The sequence below is a fragment of the Pituophis catenifer genome, unplaced genomic scaffold, assembly GCF_029215685.1.
Source record: "Pituophis catenifer annectens isolate HBS135680 unplaced genomic scaffold, rPitCat1.0.hap2 SCAF_4, whole genome shotgun sequence".
NCBI classification, from domain to species: Eukaryota; Metazoa; Chordata; class Lepidosauria; order Squamata; family Colubridae; genus Pituophis; species Pituophis catenifer.
Genome location: NW_027256884.1, coordinates 130,858,340 through 130,881,615, shown reverse-complemented (window position 1 = coordinate 130,881,615; position 23,276 = coordinate 130,858,340). Strand labels below are relative to the sequence as shown.

Sequence of the window (23,276 nt, the reverse complement as noted above, 5' to 3'; positions counted from 1 at the left end):
GGAAGGAAGAGAGAAAGAAAGAAAGAAAGAAAGAAAGAAGGAGGGAGAAGGAGGGGGAGGTGAGGTGAGGTGAAGGGAAGTGGGATTTGAAACCCTGATGTGGAAGGGGGTGGTCAGACTTTCTCCAAACCAGGTTAAGGCATCCTGGACTCTCTTGGAGGGCTGAAGAGGACCCCAAAGTGTAGAGAACCCCAGAGGTGACCTTGGAGAGACCAAGTGGCCTCCTGGGCAGGAAGTGAGCATGACAAGGGAGCTCAGTCCATCTGACCCTTGACCTGCTCTGACAACCTCTGGCAACCAAGGAGAGACCCTCCAGGGGCTTTGGCCCCTTCACACCATTTAGGCCTCCCTTTCTGTGCCTTCTCTCTCCTCCTCCTCCTCCTCCTCCTCCCGGTGAAGAGCGCCCCCTGCACTACAGCGAGAAGGTGCTCCCCATCGTCCACAGCCTGGGAAAGGACAGCTACCTGGTGGTGAAGAAGCAGCTCTCCATGGAGAACATGCTGCTTTACCTGGGTAAGTGGAGCAGCAGCAGAGGGCAGGCAGGGACTGGGAGGGAGGGGGGCCCTTCCTGGGGGGTCAGCCTCCGTCCACCCTGTCGCCTGGAGAAAGGAGCAGGGTTGAGGAAGGAAAGGAGGGAGGGTGGAAGAAAGGAAGGAAGGGGAGGGAGGGAGGAGAACAAAGTGGGAAGGAAGGAAGGAGGGAAAAGAAGGGAGGAGAGAGGAGAGGAAGGGAAGTCTCCCCTCTTCCCCCCTCGGCAGTGACTTGCATTGCCCCAAGAGCAGCTGGGGGGGACAAGATGGGTTGAGGGAGCCATGCCCGGTGGGCCCCCCTGGGTAGAGGAGCCGCGTCCCTTTAAGCAGTGAAGGATGCTAACTATCATTGGGAGGCCGTGGGGCTGCTCCCCTTCCTGCCCTCCTGCCTGTGGCCCTTGACTGCTGCCAAGAAGACACCCAGGATGGAGTGGGGACAACAGGGAGGAGGGGTCTCCTGGGAACCCCCCTGAGTTCTCCTCCCCTGGTCTTCCCCAAAGACCGCTCAGAACTGAGCCCCTCTGTCCCTGCCCCAAATGGCTTCCTCCAAGCCCCTCTTCCTCCCCCCCCCACAGCCAGCAAAGTGGGCGACAGCAAACACGGCTTGATGAAGTTCCGTGAGGAGAAGAACGTGCTCGGGGTGGGACTCAGCACCGGATTCCACGACCGATACTTCATCCTCAACAACCACTCCCTCCGCCTTTACAAGGAGGTCCGGGTAGGTCCCCTTCCTCCGACTTTGCACCAGCAATCCTTCCTCAGGGTCCACCCACGCCCGACTCGCCTCTCGGCTTGACTGTTGCAAGGCGCCCAACGTGGGGCTGCCCTTGAAGAGTATCTGGAAACTTCCATTGGGTCAAAATGTGGCAGCCTGCAAATCTCGGTTTGCACGCGAGATGCTTCTCTTGCGGGGGCTGCATTGGATGCTGATTTGCTTCCAGGTCCAATTCAAGATCTTGGTTGTCACCTACAAAGCCCCCCCCCCACCCATGGCCCAGTCACCCAGCCGGCTTTCATGGCTAAGGCGGGACTAGAACTCCGGGTGATTGGCCCAAAGTCACTCAGCCAACTTTCACACCTAAGGTGGGACTAGAACTCGCCATCTCCTGGTGATTGGCCCAAAGGCCTCCAGCCAGTTTTTATGCCTACAGTGGGACTAGAACTCACCGTCTCCTGGTGATTGGCCCAAAGTCACCCAGCTGGTTTTCATGGTGAAGGAGACCAAACTGGATCCCTACGTCCACCTTTAATGCCCACCTTTAGTGGTGGATTTTGAAGGCAGCCACTCTGCTTTTGGAGGTGGGATGTGGCACCCCTAGTGGGGACCTGAGCTGGCCCTTCTTTGTGGGCTGTGGGGACGCAGCCCCCTTTTTTTGCCATTCATCCGGCCCTCCTTCTCTCGCACAGAGCCATAAACCGGAGAAAGAATGGCTGGTGAAGAACCTGAAGATCTACCTGGGAATTAAGAAGAAGGTCCGTCCACCAACTTGGTAAGTGGAGCAGATGCCCGTCTGTGAGTCCCACCTGATGGTTGTCCCTGCAAAGGGGAGCGCAGGTGGGCTACCCTACAAGGTGTGTTTGTAGAGCAAGATCCTCAAAAGACCCTGGATTGTCAGCGAGATAAGAGCCTTGGTGGTGCAGTGGACTAAAGCGCTGTTAAGTAACACCAGCTGCCTGCAATTATTGCAAGTTCAAATCTCGCCAGGCTCAAGGTTGACTCAGCCTTCCATCCTTTCTAAGGTAGGTAAAATGAGGACCCAGATTGTGGGGGCAATAAGCTGACTTTGTATAAAATATACAAAAGTATGAAGGCTATTGCTTAACGCATTGTAAGCCGCCCTGAGTCTCTGGAGAAGGGCGGCATATATATCAAATAAATAATAATAATAATAATAATAATAATAATAATAATAATAATAATAATAATAATAATAATAATAATAATAATATGCAGCCATTCCTGTTTTGGGCCAGCAGGGAGCAGCCTTGCTCCATGGACACAAGCCTTGTCCAGCTCCTGACCCACCAGCCAAGGGGGGGGGGGGTGACCTTAAAGGTGTAAAATGACCTTCTAGAGGTGCCCAAGGTGGGCAAATGAAAGGGGGAAGGTGTTCCTTTGGCTGCAGATGGGCCGGAAGAGAATTTGAGCTGCAGGGGAAAAGAAAATCTCCTCCCTCCTTGTAGGGTGTGTGGGGTTGAGATGTGGGGCCAGCCCCCAAAGTGCACAGGATAGGCTGCCTTGCGTCAAACCCCAGAGCCTTAATCCAAGGAACCGGCCTCCCCACCCCTCCATCACCCCACAGAGTCATTGGAAGACCGGCTGGTCGGTGCAAAATTCAAATCTTAAACTCGCTCCAATGTCTGCATAGTTTTCATAGTCTGGGCATCTGTTCTGGCTTCCTGCTGCAGTTGGGAGACTGCATGGAAGCCCCCTCCTCCCCTATCCAACCCCTCCAGCCTCTTCAACCTGTTGCGTGAAAGATCCCCTTCCAATGTCTACGGAGATTCTCAGTTATCCAGGGCACGATTGTCCCCAAAAGTGCTTTTTCAAAAGGCAACTGGACTTTTTTCTTTTTCTTTGCAATGAAGACGTTTCGCTTCTCATCCAAGAAGCTTCATCAGTTCTGGGGAAGGAAAGGAAAACAAAAACCAAGGAAAAAACAAAAGTGCCTTTTGAAAAAGCACTTTGGGGTCTACCCCATTCTCCAATGGCCTGGTTTGAATACTCTCTGGCGCCCCCTGCAGGCTGCCGACCCGGGAAGTGTGAAGCTGGGTGGGCCCCAGGAGCCAGGATGGGAATTTGTGCACACATTTATTTTATTTTTTTATTTTATTTCAAATTTATATACTGCACCTTCTCTCGAAAGACTCAGGGCAGTGTACAGCCAGATAAAAACATACAATACAAAATTAAAAAACAATTAAAAGGATATATATTAATTTGGCCCCAGTTTAAGATAACAAACCAATTAAAAATTAAAAATATGTTAAAAAATATGTTAAGCCAGCCCGGCTTGCTGGAAAAAGAAGGTTTTAAGGGCACGGCGGAAGGCACATCCACACAACCTCACAACAAGGTCTCCTTGTTTCTCTTTTCCAGCTGGGGCTTCACTGTCTTCTTTGAGAACGAAAAGATGGAGAAGCAGCAGTGGTAAGGGGCCCGGGGCCGGCAGCTGGAGGGAGGGAGGGGGGTCCTTGGTTTGATGCTTATCCTGCCCTATAGCTAAAAGGGCAGGGGTTCGATCCCACGAGGGCGTCCCTCCTTAGTCCATTCCAATATTTTATTTCTTCCGTCCAATCGTGTCCAGTGCTTAGAGACTTTCTGGACATGCAGTTTCTTGGCAAGGTTTTTCAGAAGCGGTTGGCCATTGCTTCCATCCTAGGGCTGAGAAGGAGTGACGGGCTCAAGGTCATCCAGCCAGCTTTTGTGCCTAAGGCGGGACTAGAACTCCCCGTCTCCTGGTGATTGGCTCATAGTGTCTCCCAGCTGGTTTTCCTGCCTAAGGCGGGACTAGAATTTCCCCTCTCCTGGTGATTGGCTCATAGTGTCTCCCAGCTGGTTTTCCTGCCTAAGGCGGGACTAGAACTCCCCGTCTCCTGGGGATTGGCTCATAGTGTCTCCCAGCTGGTTTTCCTGCCTAAGGCGGGACTAGAATTTCCCGTCTCCTGGTGATTGGCTCATAGTGTCTCCCAGCTGGTTTTCCTGCCTAAGGCGGGACTAGAACTCCCCGTCTCCTGGGGATTGGCTCATAGTGTCTCCCAGCTGGTTTTCCTGCCTAAGGCGGGACTAGAACTCCCGTCTCCTGGTGATTGGCTCATAGTGTCTCCCAGCTGGTTTTCCTGCCTAAGGCGGGACTAGAACTCCCCGTCTCCTGGTGATTGGCTCATAGTGTCTCCCAGCTGGTTTTCCTGCCTAAGGCGGGACTAGAATTCCCGTCTCCTGGTGATGGGCTCATAGTGTCTCCCAGCTGGTTTTCCTGCCTAAGGCGGGACTAGAATTCCCCGTCTCCTGGTGATTGGCTCATAGTGTCTCCCAGCTGGTTTTCCTGCCTAAGGCGGGACTAGAACTCCCCGTCTCCTGGTGATTGGCTCATAGTGTCTCCCAGCTGGTTTTCCTGCTAAGGCGGGACTAGAACTCCCGTCTCCTGGTGATTGGCTCATAGTGTCTCCCAGCTGGTTTTCCTGCCTAAGGTGGGACTAGAACTCCCCGTCTCCTGGTGATTGGCTCATAGTGTCTCCCAGCTGGTTTTCCTGCCTAAGGCGGGACTAGAACTCCCCGTCTCCTCGTGATTGGCTCATAGTGTCTCCCAGCTGGTTTTCCTGCCTAAGGCGGGACTAGAACTCCCCGTCTCCTGGTGATTGGCCCAAAGTCTCCCAGCCGGCTTTCATTCCTAAGGCAGGACTAGAATTCCCTGTCTCCTGGTGATTGGCTCAAAGTCGCCTAGCCGGTTTTCATGCTTAAATTGCAACTGGAACTCCCTGTCTCCTAGCAATTGGCCCAGAGTCACCCAGTCGGCTTTCCTGCCTCAGGTGAGGCTAAAACTGTCTCAGTCAGTGACGCCTGGCGGCTTACAATTCCCAAAGTGTAAAAACAATGAAGCAATGCAATCAAATAAGAAGCATTTTAAAAACCATTAAAAACATATAAAATAAATATACACAGCAGCCGAGATACTTAGTCAGTTACCAATACGGATAGTCCTCAACTCACAACAATTTGTTTAGTGACCGTTTGAAATTACAGCGGCACTGAAAAAAGTGACTTAAGAGTATGACCATTTTTCACACTTATGACCTTTGCAGCATCCCTGTGGTCACGTGATCGAAATTCGGATGCTTGGCCACGGACTCATATTTATGACGGTCGCAGCGTCCCGGGGGAGGCAGGCTGTCACGTGATCCCCTTTTGCGACTGACTGACAAGCCCAGTCAATGGGGAAGTTGGATTTGCTTAACAACTGTGTTGCTAACTTAATGACTGCAGTGATTCTTTTAATAACTGTAATAACTTGCCAAACGGGGCGACATTCTCTTAGCGACGGTCTTGCTCGGCCATGGAAATTCTGGGAGTTGAAGTCCACCCATCTTCAAGCTTCCAAGGTTGAGAAACACTGCTCTAACCCTTCTCATCTCCAAGGAGAGAATGTCCCCGAAAATAGGGGCCGCTGCAGAAAAGGCCCTGCACCAGCAGCCCTTCTTCTGGGGGGCAGGATGGGCATCTCCTTCTCACTCTCCTGCCCCCTCCCCTCCCCTCCTCTCCTCCGCAGGTACCTCTGTTGTGACACCCAGATGGAAATGCGAACGTGGTTTGCCAACTTCCTCTCCATGCAGGTAAGGCAGGGCAGCCTCCACCTGGGCCGGGGGTGGGGGTGGGGAAGGCTTTCCAGGGAGGGTCTCCTTCCTTGGTCTTCCATGCCTGCATCCCGGGACTGAGGCCCTTCCCCTTCCCCAAGCCTGGGACCCCTCTTGGGGTAGGTCCTGCTCTGAGCAAACAGGATAGGGCCCGCTTAGGTGATGGAACTGCTATTGGCACAATCCCTCGTGCCCGCCAGCTGTGTTTGCACACTTGCCATTTGACGCAGGAAGCTTCCCCGCTGCCCCCCCCCTTCCCCCCAGTTGCAGTTCCTGAGATTTTGGCCATGAGGACTAGGAACTTGTTCCGTTTTGGCCACGCAGAGCAGGCTCCTGGCTGAGGTTGTCTGCCTCGCTGAAGGGTCCGGGGTGGGACCCTGACCCTGATAAGGGGGCAGGGGGGGGGGGGGTCCCTGTTTGTGCCCTGGATGGATTGAGCTTCCTGAAGGAGAAGGATGCAAGGCCCTTAATCTCTCTCTTTCTCCCCCCCCCATTTACCCCCGACCCCCCCCCCTCCCCCAGCACGGAGGCAACATCTGGCCTTCGGAGTCGTCCAAGGTCCGGCTGCCCCAGGCGCCACCAGACTCCCGGCTGGGCAACGTCTCCCTGATCCCCCTGCGAGGCAGCGAGAATGAGATGCGGAACAGCGTGGCTGCTTTCGTGGCTGACCCCTTGACGGTGAGCCTGACCCCGCCCCTCCCCCCTCCCCTCCTCTTCCTTCCTTCCTCCCTCTCTTTCCCTTCTCTTCCCTTCCCTGACTCTCTTTCTCGCTCTTTCTCTATTGTCTCTTGCTCTTCCTTCCTTCTCTTCTTTTCCTGTTTTCTCTTTCTCATCTTTCTCTCATCTATAATCCATTTCTTCCCTCCCCTCCTCTCCCTCCTCCCCTTCCCCTCCCCTTGGGTGGTTGGGGGTCCCTGATGATCTTTCTTTCTTCCTTCCTTCCTTCCTTCCTTCCTTCCTTCCTTCCTTCCTTCCTTCCTTCCTTCCTTCTTTCTTTCTTTCTTTCTTTCTTTCTTTCTTTCTTTCTTACTTTCTTTCTTTCTTTCTTTCTTTCTTCTCTCTTCCTTTCTCTCTTCCTTTCTCTCTCTCTTGTTCTTTCTTCCTCCTTCCTTCCTCCCTCCTTCCCTTCCCTTCTTTTTCTCTTTGCTTTCTCTTTCTCATCTTTCATTCATCTACAATCCAGTTCCTCCCTCCCCCCCTCCCTCTTTCCCTGCTCTTCTTCCTCCCTTTGTCTTCCCCTGGACCTGGGTGGTTGGGGGTCCCTGAGGTCCTGGTGGGAGCTGGCTCTCTTCCATGCGCCCAGAGGGGTCCAGCCTGAGGACCCCCCACCTTGGGCAGGAATCCCGGGGTCTCTTCTGACCTTGCCTCCTTCTCTCTGCAGCTCCTTCGGGATGTGTGAATCTGGCAGAGGCACACCAGGTAAGTTGAGTGGCCATCCTGCAGCGGTCAGGGAAGTTGGCCCTCTGCCTGGGGGGGGGGGAGGGAGAGGACGCCCGGACTTTGCGGAGATCCTGGACTGGCCTTTTAAAGGGGCCAACTGCTCCCCTGCTCCCATAGCCCAGATCTCGACAAATCCTGTGGACACGGCCCCCAACCCAGATTCTTCCCCAACTCTTTCTTTCTTTCTTTTCTTCTTTCTTTCTTTCTTTCTCTCTCTTCTCTCTTTCTTTCTTTCTCTCTTTCTTTCTCTCTCTCCCTCATTTTCCTTCTTTCCTTCCCTCCTTCTTTCTTTTTCTCCCTTCCTTCCTTCCCTTCCTTCCCTCCCTCCCCCCCTCTCTCTTTCCTTCTTTCTCTCTCCCTCACTTTCCTTCCTTCCTTCCCTCCCTCCCTCCCTCCCTCTCTTTCTTTCTTTCTTTCTCTCCCTTCCTTCCCTTCCTTCCCTCCCTCCCTCCCTCTTCCTTCCTTCCTTCCTTCCTTCCTTCCTTCCTTCCTTCCTTCTTTCTTTCTTTCCCTTCCTTCCCTTCCTTCCCTCCCTCCCCCTTCCTTCCTTCCTTCCTTCCTTCCTTCCTTCCTCCCTCCCTCCCTCCCTCCCCTCCCTCCCTCCCTCCCTCCCTCCCTCCTTCTTTCTTTCTTTCTTTCTTTCTTTCTTCTTCTTTCTTTCTTTCTTTCTTTCTTTCTTTCTTTCTTTCTTTCTTTCTCCCTCTTGTAGGTTGGACAACGGAGGACAAGCACAGCTGAGGGCGGTCCATCCGCTGGAGGCTGCTCCAGCAGGGTGGGTGGGGGAGGGAGGGGTGCCCAGTATCCAGGACAGACTCTTTGGAGTCCACGGAAGACCGAAAGCAGCAAGAACGAGGCCTCCAACCAGAAAAGGGGGGGAGGGGTTTGCAGACAGCCTGGACTTGGAAGCTGGTCACCAAAGGGTCATTTCTGTGCCAGGAACCAGACGTTGCCCCCCTCACCTGCCACAGTCTGGCAGCTTCCTTGCCTGCAGCCTGGACTTCCTGGGGATCGTTGCCAAGACCACCCCTGCCCTTTCGCCATCTCTGACGGACGTTGTGTAGTCTGGGTTTACCAGGCGCCGGAACGTTTTTTGGAAACAATAATTTTTGGGGTGCAAAGAGACCCCTCCCCCCCCGTGCTCCCCCAGCAGACCGAGCTGGGAGGAGAGGAAGGTCACGGAGGAGCTTTTGCTCAGCGGGGAGTTTGGGGTCACTCGGAAGGGACCTGCTGTCCACCCCAAGCATTTCAGCTCCCGTCCCTTTTTCTGAACCCCTGAAATCAGGGGGCGCCGAGCGCAGAAGAGGGAAGCTGCATCCATCAGGGTGGCCGGCGGCTAAGACCGGCTGCTCGTCCCTCCTTTTTGGGGTCCCCAATTCTGCACCCCCGTCTCTTCTACAGACTCGGGGCTCTCTTGCCAGCAACTGCCCACCTGGAAGAAGGAAACACGGAGAGCGGCGTCCCGGTACAAGCACCGCAGAGGGTACCAAGACTGCGGCTGGCAGGGTGGGGGGGCTTCTCTCTGCCCCCTCCTCCTCCTGATGGCCAGGGACAGAAAGCCCAGCTTTGCACGGGTGCTGTGGAAAAGGGACGGGGCCCATCGTTTTCAGCCGATGTATTTTTATTGGTCTCCTTTTTGTAATCAGAATAAAATTGTCAGAAGGAATTGGAGTTGGTGGGGGGCTTGCGAAGGTTGGTGGAGGGCTTCTACCCATTACTGGTGGTGGTGGGCTCCTCTGTTGCTTTAGACCCCAGTTTTTCAAAGTTGGCAACTTTTAAGGTGTATGGAACTCCCAGGATTCCCCAGCTAGCAAGGGAGGACTACAATTCCCAGAATTCCCGAGTTAGCAAGGGAGGACTACAATTCCCAGAATTCCCGAGTTAGCAAGGGAGGACTACAATTCCCAGAATTCCCGAGTTAGCAAGGGAGGACTACAATTCCCAGAATTCCTGAGTTAGCAAGGGAGGACTACAATTCCCAGAATTCCCCAGTTAGCAAGGGAGGACTACAATTCCCAGAATTCCCCAGTTAGCAAGGGAGGACTACAATTCCCAGAATTCTCGAGTTAGCAAGGGAGGACTCCAATTCCCAGGATTCCCCAGCTAGCAAGGGAGGACTACAATTCCCAGAACTCATCAGGCAGCTAAAGTGGTCTACAATTTCAAGATTTCTTCAGCCTGCCGTGGTTAAGTTAGGATCACGGTTGTTAAGTGGCTTCCCCGTTGACTTTGCTTGTGAGGTCACAAAAGGGGACCCCGTGACCCGAGGACCGTCATAATACGAGTCAGTTGCCAAGCGCCTTGAGTTTTGATCGCGTGACCATGGGGACACTGTCGTAAGTGTGAGAAACGGCCATAAGTCACTCTTTTCAGGGCTGTTGTAACTTTGAACGGTCACTAAGCGAATGGTCGTAAGCCGAGGACTCCCTGTACTACAGTTCCCATCCACGTGATTTACCGCCCACTTGGCCCGGGGCCAGCCAGATATTTTCCCGCTGTTTCCTGCCGTGTTCCGCTTTGATCCTCGGTTCTCATGGGAACAATTGTTTGTTTCAAGAGCCCTCTTTCGCAGTTATGTTCGCAATCTTCATCCTGGCCTGTTTTTTCCCCCCTTGCTGCTGGGGCTGAAATCATCTTTTTATTGCTTGGAAGGTTGTTTCATCCTTGATCTGTTTCTCCACTTGTGCCTCCCAGCAAATATTCGCTGTAAAAATAGAAGAAGCAAAGCAAAGTTTTTTCCTTTCTCTCCCAAACCGCGTAGTTGCAGGGGTAGCAATCAGACGACAAACCGATATTTGGGGATCCTCCTGCAGTGCAGGACACGGAATGAGGCTCTCCGGGTAGCCAGAGGCCAATGCCAGGGAATAGGGAGAGAGCCTTGGTAGTACAGGGGTCTAAAGCATCCTGTTATTAAGACCAGCTGCCTGCAATTACTGCAGGTTCGAATCTCGCCAAGGCTCAAGGTTGACTCAGCCTTCCATCCTTTCTAAGGTAGGTAAATTGAGGACCCAGTTGTGGGGGCAATAAGCTGACTTTGTATAAATATACAAAAGGATGAAGGCTACTGCTTAACGCACTGTAAGCCGCCCTGAGTCTCCGGAGAAAGGCAGCATATAAATAAATAAATAAATAAAAAAAAGCAATTTGTCCAGGCAGCCAACAGTGAAGAGAAGCGGTGGGCTCCCTTCGGTTGAATGTAAATCCTAGGGCTGAAAGGGACCTTGGAGGTCTTCTAGTCCAGTGGTCCCGAACCCCCGGTCCGCGGACCGGTGCCGGGCCGTGAAGTACCTGGCACCGGGCCGCGCAGCGGCCGGGGGACAGGAACGCTTCAGCACAAAGGCTCCTGGGCCGTGCGCAATGGGCCTGCGCAAAGGCTCCTGGGCTGTGGCCCCACCCCTGCGCGCGCTCAGCGGGCCGCGGCCTCACCCCTGCGCGCGCTCAGCGGGCCGCGGCGATAAAAAGGTTGGGGACCACTGTTCTAGTCCAACCCCCTGCTCAGGCAAGACAGACCTTATGTGCCATTCCAGACTGTCCAGTCTCTTCTTGAAAACCTCCAGTCATGGAGAAGGAAGGAAGGAAGGATAGAAGGAGAGGAGGGAGGGAGGGAAGAAAGAAAGAAAGAAAGAAAGAAAAGGAAGGAGAAGAGGAAGGAAGGATAGAAGGAGAGGAGGGAGGGAGGGAAGAAGGAAAGAAGAAAAAAGGAAAGAAGGAGAAGAGGAAGGAAGGATAGAAGGAGATGAGGGAGGGAGGGAAGGAAGAAGGAAAGAAGGAGAAGAAGGAAGGATAGAAGGAGAGGAGGGAGGGAGGGAAGAAGGAAAGAAAAAAAAGGAGAAGAGGAAGGAAGGATAGAAGGAGAGGAGGGAGGGAAGAAGGAAAGAAGAAAGAAAAGGAAAGAAGGAGAAGAGGAAGGATAGAAGGAGAGGAGGGAGAGGGAAGAAGGAAAGAAGAAAGGAGAAGAGAAGAAGGAAGGAAGGAAGGAAGGATGGATGGATAACAGCATAACAGAGTAACTAAGTTGGAAGGGATCTTGGAGGTCTTCTCGTCCAGCCCTCTGTTCAAGCAGAAGCCCCTTTCCTATTTCAGACAAGTGGCTGTCCAGTCTCTTCTTAAAAACCTCCAGTGATGGAGAACCCCCAACTTCTGGTGGCAAGCTGTTCCTCTGGTTAATTGTCCTCCCTGTCAGGAAGTTTCTCCTTAATTCCGGGTGGCTTCTCTCCTTGGTTAGTTTCCATCCGTTGCTTCTTCTCCTGCCTTCAGGGGCTTTGGAAAACAAATTGACCCCCCCAGAAGCAAATCTAGAAGGGGGGGGTGTCCAGAGGTGCCCCTTCCTCTCACAGCCCCCTCCCCCAAGGGTCTCCTAGGCTCCTGACTTGGCTTTGTGGGGAAGCCACTTTCTCCCAGATGCTTTTATCTCAAGGCGGCTTGGAAAAAGGCCAGAGAAGCTAATGCAAAGGTTGCCTCTACTGCTAATGGAAGGGAGGCTCTCTGTCCTCTGGGTAGGTGGGTCCCTTGGTAAGTAGCCCCCTCCCCACTTAGCAGGAGGGCAAAGGATGGGGGGTGGAAAATTAGGCCTCCGATTAAGACAGGCAACCAGCAGAGGGAGGGGAAGCATTTCAAAAAACCGAGAAAGCAACGCCAAGAGAGCACCAACCTGGAACTAAGGAGAGGTTTCCTAACAGTGAGAACAAGTAGTCCTCGACTTACGACCACAGTTGAGCCCAACATTTCCGTTGTTAAGCGAGACAGCTCTTAAGCGAGCTTTGCCCCATTTTACGACCTTCCTCGCCACCGTTGTTGAGTGAGTCGCTGCACTTGTTAAAGTGAGTAACACGGACAGGAAGCGACGGATGGAAACTCAGCAAGGAGAGAAGCAACCTGGAATTAAGGAAAATCTTCCTAAGAATGAGGACAATTAACCAGTGGAACTGCTTGCCACCAGAAGGTGTGGGTGCTCCAACCTCACTGGAGGTTTTTAAGAAGAGACTGGACAGCCCCCTATCTGAAATGGTCTAGGGCCTCCTGCTTGAGCAGGGGGTTGGACTAGATGATCTCCAAGGTCCCTTCCAGCTCTATTCTGATGATTCTGATTCTGAATCTGGCTTCTCCCTTGAGAAGATCACAAAAGGAGATCGCGTGACCTGAGTAAACTGGGACCGTCATAAATATGAGCCGAATGTCCGAATTTTGCATCATGAGGGATGCTGCAATGGTCGCAAGTATGATACATGGTCATAAGTCACTTTTTTTCAGTGCTGTCGTCATTTCAAACGGTCACTAAATGAACTGTCGTATGTCGAGGACTCCCTGCAATCACAGGAACGGTTTCCCTCCGGAAATTGTGGGAGCTCCAACCCACAAGAAGAGACTGGGCAGCCATTTGTCTGAAATGGAGTAAGGCCTCCTGCCTGGGCAGAGGGTCAGACTAGAAGACCTCCAAGGCCCCTTCCGGCTCTGTTCTTCTGATTTACTGTGTACTGATCATTGTGCACAGTTCCTTCCTCCAGCTGTGGGAAACGCAGCAAGGATTTTGCTTTCTTTGCTGTTGCCTTCACCCCAACCCCTTTTTCCTTTCTCTCCCCCTGCCTGATTCTCCCGAAGGGTTTACCTCTCTTGTTTTTCTACCCCCTAATTCCCAAATTCTGCCCGTAAAGCCTTGACATTTGAGAATCCTCAATTCCTCGGCTTTAATGCTAGCCAGCTTGATATTTACCCAGCCAGCTGTTTCTCAGGTTCTCGGGGAAGGAGATGTGCCCAGCTGACTGTGTGTTTGTGTAGACACAAAACCACAAGAAGAAACCGGAGGGGGTCTCTATTCTGGAAAGGGGCCTTGGTCTCTAGCAGGAGGGCCGAGGGGCCAGTGGAGGGGACCAGGCCATGAATAGATCCAATGGAGACGGACAGGTGGAGATCAATGCAAGGATGCAGCCTGTGGGCAGGTGTGTATTGTCAGAGCCGATTGTGTGCAGAAATCCTTCAAAAAGACACAAAGGGGAAAAATTCTTGGCTGGCTCTGAGTTGTGAAGGAAGGCTCTGCATGGGTCCCTTCGCAACAGGGGCGGCTCGGGGAGACGGGAGAAACCGAACGAAAACTTTCCATGTTGGGCTGGAAGTTGGAGTTATTGGGTTCCTTTCTTGGGACTTTGGCGTATTTCAACTTCTGTGTACAACACAAAAATATATGAGGGGAGAAGAACACATAAACAGAGAGTGGGTGGGGCAAGGACCAGAGAAGGAAATGTTGTTATTTATTTTATATAATTTTATTTCACCTTATTTTCTGTTATGCGCCCGTCCTTATTTTTATAAATAACTCAAGATAGGAAACCTACCTAATAACTCCTTCTTCCTCCTAATTTCCCCACAACAACAACAACAACAATCCTGTGAGGTAGGGTGGGCTGAGAGAGAGGGACTGGCCCAAAGTCAGCCAGCCGACTTCGATGCCTAAGGCAGAACTAGAACTCGCCATTGCCTGGTTCTCAGCCTGGTGCCTTAACCACTATATCAACTGGCTCCCTTTTGTCTCCGAATGGATAAAGGAGCCCCTCAATGCCCAACGAGAAGATGGCACTGGGGACACCATAGTTGGTCATCATCCTTCCTGGCCTCTGGCCAGAGGGCATTCCTGGTCTAAGGAGGTGTAGGACTTCCTGCAGCTTCAGCCATTTTGAATCAGAATAATAGAATACCAGAGATGGAAGGGGCCTTGGAGGTCTTCTAGTCCAACCCCCTGCTCAAGCAGGAGATCATATATCATATTTTCTGACAGAACAATCAACCCATGGAACAGAAGTTGCCTTCGGGAGTTGTGGGAGCTTCATCACTGGAGGCTTTCAAGAAGAGATAGGACTGCCATTTGTCGGAAATGATGGCGAACTTATGGCACACGTGTCACAGGTGTGTCGCAGGCTGTTTCCTGCCTATGGAGGGCCTGAGGTGATGGTGGGGAAGGCCGTTTTCGCCCTCCCCAGGCTCCTAGAGAGGCTCTGGAGGCTGGAGAAAGCAAAAAGCGGGCCTTCCGGTCCCACCGGAAGTCGGCAAACGGGCCGTTTCTAGCCTCCAGAGGGCCTCTGGGAGGTGGGGAAGGCCATTTTCACCCTCCCCAGGTTCCTAGAGAGGCTCTGGAGGCTGGAGAGAGCAAAAAGCGGGCCTTCCGGTCCCACCGGAAGTCAGCAAACGGGCCATTTCTAGCCTCCAGAAGGCCTCCGGGAGGTGGGGAAGGCCATTTTCGCCCTCCCCAAGCTCCTAGAGAGGCTCTGGAGCCTGGGGGGGGGAGCAAAAAAACAGGCCTACTGGGCCCACCAGGCCGCCATATCACGTGCCAAAACTGGGGGGGAGCGTGGGGGGATCGTACGCGCTTGTGCGGGGGGTGGGGCTCATAGAATTATGGGTGTGGGCACGTGCATGCGTGACCCCTCACGCTCCCCCCACTTTTGGCATGCGATGGCCAAAAGGGTAGCCATCACTGGTGTAGGGTCTCCTGCTTGGGCAGCGGGGGGTTGGACTAGATGACCTACAAGGTCTCTCTCAACTCTGTAAATCTGTTATTACCCACCCAAGACAAATGGCTGCCCAGTCTCTTCTTGAAAACCTCCAGTGTTGGAGCACCCACAACTTCTGGTGGCGAGCTGTTCCACTGGTTAATTGTCCTCACTGTTGGGAAATTCCTCCTTAGTTCCAGGTTGCTTCTCTCCTTCATTAGTTTTCATCCATGGCTGATCATATTTCACAGTTAGAAGGCCTGCCTTTTTTGCACCAGCCAGGCAGTCCAGAACAGCTGGAGCATGAAACTCATGGTGGCAGCCTGTCTCTCCCCCCCCACTCATAAAAATGGGCATGGAGCACCAGCTGCACCAGCTCAACTCTGGGCGCCAGTGGGGGGGAGATCAGGGCGAAGAATAGAGGACACGAATGCGAGATTCCAATCCTGGGGCCAAAGTTTGGAGGACCATCCACGGGAGGCATTGATCCAACTTGGCATCTCCTGCCACAACTGCCAACCTTCAAAGGGAGCCATTGGAGGCCGGGGGAGATGGGGAAAGCGTGGAGAACGTGGCCTCGGACGGAGAGGAGACACGGAGGGCAGAGCTGCGTCTCTGAGCTGAGAAAAAGCTCTGGTGAGCTTGTTAGAAGTGGACATGGTGGCCGTGGCCACCTTGGAGTGGGGAAGGACCGGAGCATCTTCCCCCTGTGGCTCAAAGGGCCTGTGGAGGTCGAGAGCACAGTCTCCAAGGGGGGGGGAAGACAAGCGGGTCCCCCCCCACTGAAAGATCCCCCACTTTCCTGTGGATCAGGGGTCCCAAAACATGGACGCTTTAAGACTTGTGGACTTCAACTCCCAGAATTCTCCAGCCAGAATGGGTTGAATTCTGGGAGTTGAAGTCCACCCATTCTGGCTGTGGAATTCTGGGAGTTGAAGTCCCCAAGTCTTAAAGCTGCCAAGTTTGAAGACCTCTGCAAGAGTGGTCTGGCTGGCTGTGGAATTCTGGGAGTTGACGTTCTGGGAGTTGAATTCTGGGAGTTGAAGTCCACCCATTCTGGCTGGAGAATTCTGGGAGTTGAAGTCCACAAGTCTTAAAGCGGCCAAGTTTGAAGACCTCTGCTGTGGATGATCAGCAGACAGTGGCGCTTCCATCACTATGAAGGGAGAAGAGCAACAAGGCAGGAGGTCCATTGGCAGCTTGCAGGAAGTCCGTGTAATAGCATAATAACAGAATTGAAATGAGCTCCTCGGAGGTCTTCTAGTCCATCCCCCTATCCAAGCAAGAGACCTTCTCTATCATTCCAGACAAAGTGGCTGTCCAGTCTCTTCTTAGAAACCTCCAGGGATGGAGGCACCCACAACTTCCGGAGGCAACTTCTCTTCCACTGTTTGATTGTTCTTACTATTAGGAAATTTCTCCTTAGTTCCAGGTTGCTTCTCCCCTTGATGAGTTTCCCCCCTTTGCTTCTTGTCCACCCTTCTGGTTTTTTGGAGAATAAGTCAATCCTCTCTACTTTGTGATGGCCCTTCATGTACTGGGAGACAGTTATGTCCACCCTAATCCTTCTCTTTGATAGCTAGTTTCCTCAACCGTTCTTCGTATGTTTTAGCCTCCAGTCCCCTAATCATCTTGGTTGCTCTTCTCTGCACTCTTTCTAGAGTCTCAACGTCTCTTTTTCTATCGTGGTGACCAGAACTGGATTTTGGATGAAAGACAGCAAAGGAATCCCCAGACTGAAGACTCAGTTGGGAAGCCACCAATCTGCCCTTTCAAAAAAATATATAAATATATATAGAAGAAGAAATTGGAAAGGGAGCTGTATACACTGTACATTAAAATTAACATGGATAGGCCCATATAATTGGCCAAGTGTGAGTAGAAACATCTAGGCAGCCTTCAGAAGAAAGAAAGAAAGAAAGAAGAAAGAAAGAAAGAAAGAAAGAAAGAAAGAAAGAAAGAAAGAAAGAAAGAAAGAGAGGCAGGCAGGCAGGGACGGAGGGAGGGACGGAGGGAGGAAGGGAAGGAAGGAAGGAAAGAAGTAAGGGAAGGAAGGAAGGAAGGAAGGAAGGTTGAACCTTAAGAATCTTAAAAACCTTGTTCTGCTTTGATGGGGCAGGCTCACCTGGCTGCCAGGCGAGGAAATCAGGGCTGAAGCCATGTGAGAACAGGTAGAGTTTATTCCCACCGTTGCAGTTACAAATCCCCAGCCTTCCTTCTTCCCTTCCGTCATAAATCTTGCAGAGAAAATTGTAGCCTGCAGAGGAGAGCCAGCCCTTAATTATAGCCTGTTTCCACTCCCCCCACAACCTGAAAGGGGGCTGCGGGGGGGGGGGATGATGAGGACGACCCAATGAGGCTTAAGTTAAAGATGAAGAATACATTCCAGAGAAGAAAACTGAAATTTCGAACAATGGCAGAATCACTCAGGATGCCAGAGGAAACGTGGCTCCCCCCTTTTTTTCCAGCACGTGGCTCTCGTTTCTACAGGCATTTGCGTAATCACAGCCCCCCGCTCCCACCTCTGCTTCTACCGATAGATATTGGCAAGGGGCTATTTGTAAAGAGAAAAATTCTGTTATCTCGAAAGAGAAATCAAAGCAACTCGGAAGAGCACAAAGTTTTGCAAAACAGGGGAAAGGACAGGAATTTCCCACGCTGTCCCTAGGCAGAATAAAGTTCTCTTCAAGTAAGGAATTTGTGTTGATTCCTGTTGGTGCTCTTTGCAGGTTTTCCATTACCCAGCTAGGTAACATCATGAGTGCTGGGCTGTTGTACTATGGATTTAGCTTAACAAAGTACTAAAATACTTTAACAGATTTAATAAAGTTGGAAGGGACCTTGGAGGTCATCTAGTCCAACCCCCCACCCAAGCAGGAGACCCTACACCATTTCTGACAGGTGGCAGTCCAGTCTCTTCTTGGAAACCTCCAGGGATGAAGCTCCCACAACTTCCAAAGGCAACTTCTGTTCCATTGCTTAATGGTTCTCCCTGTCAGAAAATTTCTCCTCATTTCCAGGTTGAATCTCTCCTTGATCAGTTTCCATCCATTATTCCTTGTCTGGCCTTCGGGTGCTTTGGAAAACAAGCCGACCCCCCTTCTCTCTGTGGCAGCCCCCCAAATATTAGAAGGCAGCTCTCATGTCTCCCCTGGTCCTTCTCCTTCTTCCCTAGACTAGCTATGCCCAGTTCCTGCAACCGTTCATTGTCTGTTTTAGCCTCTGGTCTCCTAATCATCTTCTCTGCACTTTTTTCTAGAGTTTCAACCTCTTTTCTAGGGTCTGGTGACTAAAACTGGATGCAGCACTCTAGGTGTGGTCTTACTAAGGCTTTGTAGAGTGGTATTAGTACCTCCCTTGATCTTGATTGTATCCCCCTGTTAATGCAATTTAAGATTGCAGTGGCTTTTTCGGCTGCCACCACATGTCATGAAACATTTTCAAGAAAACAACCAAGCTCAGAGAGCACCAAGAGACTGGACAGCCACTTGTCTGAAGTGGTATAGACTAGAGTCTCCTGCTACAGCAGGGGGCTGGACTAGTAGACCTCCAAGGTCCCTTCCAGCCCTATTCTATTTTCTTTCTCCCTCTCCTTCTGCTTCTCCTCCTCCTCCTCAAGGCAGAATCGGAGAGGGAGAAAAGTCACACTCAGGCAGCCTCACTTTGCACGGGGCTGGCATCCACGCCGTATCCTGTTGGGAGGTTTCCATAGCTACCTGGGAGACCTTGGCAACCGGGCGCCTATGGGGAGGGGGAGGCACTGGGCCTCCATGTGCGCTGAGCACATGTTTCATAACTCAGATAATAATAGCCGCCCGGCACCTTCGCACTAAGAGGCCTTTCGTTGCCTTCGGAGAGGAAGGTTTGCAGGAAGGAAGAGAAGCTTGGTGGCTCGTCTCTCAGATCCCAGGAGGGCCACCTGTGGCCCAAGCGGCCTCCCCAGGTAGCAGTGCAACCTGTTCCTCTCCTTTCTTCACAGCCCTTTCTCACTTCCCTCCTTCCTGTTGACTTTGCCAATTATTATCCCCCTGATCATCAACACTTATTATTATTGTTCCTCCGGCAGGATGATGAGGGTGTTTGGACTAACAAAGGGAGGATATTTATAGCTTAGGGTTGAACTGGGGGGTCCTTGGTGCTCTCTGAGTTGGGTGGGGTTTTTTTGCAGATGTTTCATGACCCAACCTGGTAACATCATCACTGTTAGTCCTGTAGTGCTGATGATGTTCCCTAGTTGGGTCTTGAAACGTCTGCAAGAAAACCACCAAGCTCAGAGAGCACCAAGGACTCCATAATTCTCCTCCTCCTCTCCACAAACTCCCCTCCTTTCCAGCACCTGATGTTGTTACCTAGTTGGGTCATGAAACGTCTGCAAAAACCCCCACCCAGTTCAGAGAGCCCCAAGGATTTCAACCCTGAGCTACAAAGATTCTCCTTGATTGCATCCAGTCTCTTCAATAGATCCGGTGCTTTATGTTCCAACTTAGGATAGCTCTGTTTTGATCTCTTTAGCTCAGTGTTATGGAAAATCTCATACTGCTTTTATTTGCAGGGAAAGGTGGTAGATAAATTAAGCAAATAGATGTTATTGTTGGAAGAAAAATCCAGGTCCACATCCAAGCCTGGTGAAAGGTGCTGGAAACAAAATGGAGGCTGACTGGAAAGAAACTTTATCGATGAACTGAACCAAAGTGTGCAGTTCTGGGACAGCTAACAAAATGGAGTTAAGAGTAGGGTGGGTTTTTATACCTTTCTTGATCCCTATGGGGTCATGTAGGGGTCATGGCCGGCGCTATAGGCAAAAGGGGAAATGCAAATCCTAGGTGTTTGTCTGAGCTAATCTTGTCAACCTTTGGCTTGCCTAATTGTGTTGCTTTTCTGGAGTCTCTGTCTGGCCCAGTCTTTCTGAATGGATTACCACATTTGCATTTCTAAAAGCTGGCCTCCTCAGTTTCTGCTTGGGGCAGGGAGACTGGGGCTGGTTTCTGCCTCCCTTAAGATATTTCCCCCATTTCTTCTTTAGTGGAAATAGTCTATCCTGCCTTTTTAATATCCCCTAAAATATTTCATTCTCTAGGAGGGTGGGTGGGTGCTGAGTTTCTACATTATTATGGTTGGTCCCACACAGTCAGTCAGATGTTTAGGCTGGATTTGACATTTTTATCCACCCTTCCGGTCCTTCCCAAGGACCTGGGAGATGCAGATGTGGATGTTTGATGGTGTTAAAATTCTCCTGGCAGGCTGGAAGCCGCAGGTCAGCTGTCTTATTATGTTTAGTTCCAGCTGCAATCAGCGATGGCTTCTGCATGCAAATCTGGGAATTAAAACCTGCTAATCTCCACTTACAAGTGAATTAGATGAAGGGGTGTCCAGTGATGCTCCTAAAATTTGCACAAAAGAAATAGCTTTGCTCTTTTTCCTTTTTTAAAAAACATCACCTCTTGTTTTGCTGCCTGGGTAGGAACCACTTTTGGGAGTCTCCTGAGTTTTTGTTCTCTAGTTGGCATTTTACTATCCTGAGTATTTTGGAGGCCCTTCTGCCAGCATGGCTGTTCTGTGCCAGACGAATTAGAAATAAATTAAATTTAGAGAGGAGCCCAAGGTACTTTATTTCTTTCTTGGTGGCAATTGAAGGGCATTCTATGGTTTTCTCCCAGAATTACCAAAATGACCTTAAGAGGTTCCCCCCTCCCCAAAGAGGAACAGAAGACCAGAAGATTCGTTTAATGACCTGATGATTCACTTAATAACTGCAGTGTTTCGCTTAACAAAAGGGAAGAGGTGGCAGAAGAGGTCATAAAATTGGGTGTGACTCACTTAACAACCACCCTGCTTAGCAATGGAAATTCGTGTCCCAGTTATGGTCATAAGTAGAGAACTAAATGCAGTTTCCTTCATGTGTTGGTCCACAGCTTAATCATGGTGGAAGAGCAGTGGTCTAAGCTGGCTGGGGATAATGGGAGCAGTAGTCCAACCTATGTCGATAGGCGAGAGGGGGAAAGCTGAAAGTCATGATTTCTGGGAAATTTTGCACAGAAAACAATGATCTTTCAATCATCCGAGCGATTGGCATCTCAGCCACCTTCTGAACTGCAGTTGCACAGACCACCTCTAGAGGGCGCCCGCGCCTGTTTCTAATTCACACAGCTTTTTTAAAAAGAAGTTTTTAATTAACTCTTTTACTTACAGCAGGCCTTAAAAATATGTAAGAAAAAATGTGCTCTGGGCCCCGAATGGTGCTAAATGAAGTTTTTTTTTCCTTTTCTTTTTTTTAAAAAAAACCCAGCAATAATGTTTGTGTTAAAGAGCTGATCTTTTTCCTCTCTCAGCACACAGAATGTCTCTTCATGGCTGGGGTTATGACCCACTAAATGGGCAAAACAATCTGTTTCAAGGAATCAGGTCCCAAAAGGAACCCCACCTTTTAACCAAGGTTGGGGAACCTTCATTCTCTCAGGGATGGAGGAGAAAAGATGATGGAGGAGACAATAGAATAGAATAGAAATATGGAATAGAATAGAATAGAATAGAATAGAATAGAATAGAAATATGGAATAGAATAGAATAGAATAGAATAGAAATATGGAATAGAATAGAATAGAATAGAAATATGGAATAGAATAGAATAGAATAGAATAGAATAGAATAGAATAGAATAGAATAGAATAGAAATATGGAATAGAATAGAATAGAATAGAATAGAATAGAATAGAATGGAATGGAATGGAACGGAACGGAACGGAAGGGAAGGGAAGGGAAGGGAAGGGAAGAGAAAAGAAGAGAAGAGAAGAGAAGAGAAGAGAAGAGAATTAGAATTAGAATTAGAATTAGAATAGAGAGTTGGAAGGGACCTTGGAGGTCTTCTAGTCCAACCCCCTGCTTAGGCAGGAAACCCTACACCACTTCAGACAAATGGTTATCCAACCTCTTCTTAAAAACTTCCAGTGTTGGAGCATTCACAACGTCTGAAGCATTTACACCTTCAACATTTACAAAGACTGGCTGAGCCTCTCTGTTCAGCAGCTCTTCAAACCCAACACCTTTTCACACAACCCTCGTATTGCAAGAAGACCCGGGAAATGTGGCCGTGGGAAGAAGGCGATTGGCCTCAGCCTAGCTGTTATCTAAGGATCTGGGCTTGTGTCTGAAGCCGTCTGTCTCAACCATAGAATCCTAGGCTTGGAAGGGACCTTGGAGGTCTCCTAGTCCAACCCCCTTCTCAAGGCAGGAGACCTTATGCCAAGCTGGACAAATGATGTTGGGCCTCTGCTTCTCAGCTCCAGCCCTCCAATCGGGTGGGGCTTATCCCTGGGATCCTAAGGGAAGCAGGCTGAAGGCTGTGCCACTGACAAAGGATGTCCCGGCTGAAGGCAACCCAACTGCCTGTGTTTGAGGGGCTGCCCCAAAGAAAAGGGGGGTCCACCTGTTCTCCAAAGCTCCTGAAGGCAGGACAAGAAGCAACAGATGGAAACTCATCAAGGAGAGAAGCAACCTGGAACTGAGGAGGAATTTCCTGACAGGGAGAACAGTTAACCAGTGGAACGACTTGCCACCAGTGATGTGGGTGCTCCATCAATGGAGGTTTAAAAAAAGGGATTGGACAGCCATTGGTCTGGGTACAGGGTCTCCTGCTTGAGCAGGAGGTTGGACTAGAAGACCTCCAAGGTCCCTTCCAACTCTGTTATTCTGTTATCTGCATAGCTTCCAAGAAGGAAGAGCTTAAGCCAATACAGCAATGAGGTTGGATCATGCCACCTGGGGAATTCTGGGAGCTGAAGTCCCCAAAATGATGCTGTCTGGGGAATTCTGAGTTGTAGTCCCCAAAAACAATGCTGTCTGGGGAATTCTGGGAGCTGTAGACCATAACAACAATGCTGGCTAGGGGTTTCTGGGAATGGTGCTGTCAAAATGATGCTGTCTGGGGAATTCTGGGAGCTGTAGTCCCCCAAAACAATACTGGCTGGGGAATTCTGGAAGTTGTGGTAGACTGACGGAAAATACTCTCTAATGTTTTTGAATCGTGGCCAATTTAAGAGGATAGACTACATCTCCCAAAATTCCCCAGCCTGCTTAGGCAAACGCTTTGGGCCCGCAAGGCTGAGGAATGATCCAAATCCTTCCCGGAGGACTTTTGGGCCTGCAGCAGGCCCCGTCTTCCCCTCAATGCTATGTTTTGTGCCGCTGGGGTGGGGCTGTGTCACCATCGTGTGAATTTTGCCTGAATCCCTGTGCCAGGCTGCCCTGCTTCTTTGTGGAGGAGTGGTGGGATCATCGGCTTCTCGGAAAGAGGGAGACGGAGCTTGTCCGCGTGGCTGATTCATCCTCTGGCTGCCACGTAATTAGGCCACAAGTACAAAAGGCTTCCAGAGGTCGCTTGCAATGCGGAGCCACAAAGTGCCTTCCTGCTAATTGACTGGCAAAGCATGTGCCCACCCAGCTATCTAATTATCCTCGCTTCCCCAACAGACAGCAAGCA

General features: G+C 50.8%; 1 protein-coding gene across 1 annotated transcript in view; it reads left to right on the top strand.

Moving 5' to 3' along the window:
* The window catches only part of ARAP1 (ArfGAP with RhoGAP domain, ankyrin repeat and PH domain 1), a 36,320-nt gene extending 27,982 nt beyond the window's left edge, over nucleotides 1-8,338 (top strand). Inside the window, exons 19-26 of the mRNA XM_070943042.1 lie at nucleotides 400-513; nucleotides 1,106-1,248; nucleotides 1,938-2,020; nucleotides 3,631-3,681; nucleotides 5,798-5,861; nucleotides 6,405-6,560; nucleotides 7,264-7,301; nucleotides 8,032-8,338. Of these exons, the coding sequence (XP_070799143.1) occupies nucleotides 400-513; nucleotides 1,106-1,248; nucleotides 1,938-2,020; nucleotides 3,631-3,681; nucleotides 5,798-5,861; nucleotides 6,405-6,560; nucleotides 7,264-7,281 (629 nt within the window). The 3' untranslated portion in view covers nucleotides 7,282-7,301; nucleotides 8,032-8,338. The remainder of the gene's footprint in view (nucleotides 1-399; nucleotides 514-1,105; nucleotides 1,249-1,937; nucleotides 2,021-3,630; nucleotides 3,682-5,797; nucleotides 5,862-6,404; nucleotides 6,561-7,263; nucleotides 7,302-8,031) is intronic.
* The last annotated feature ends 14,938 nt before the right edge of the window (nucleotides 8,339-23,276 follow it).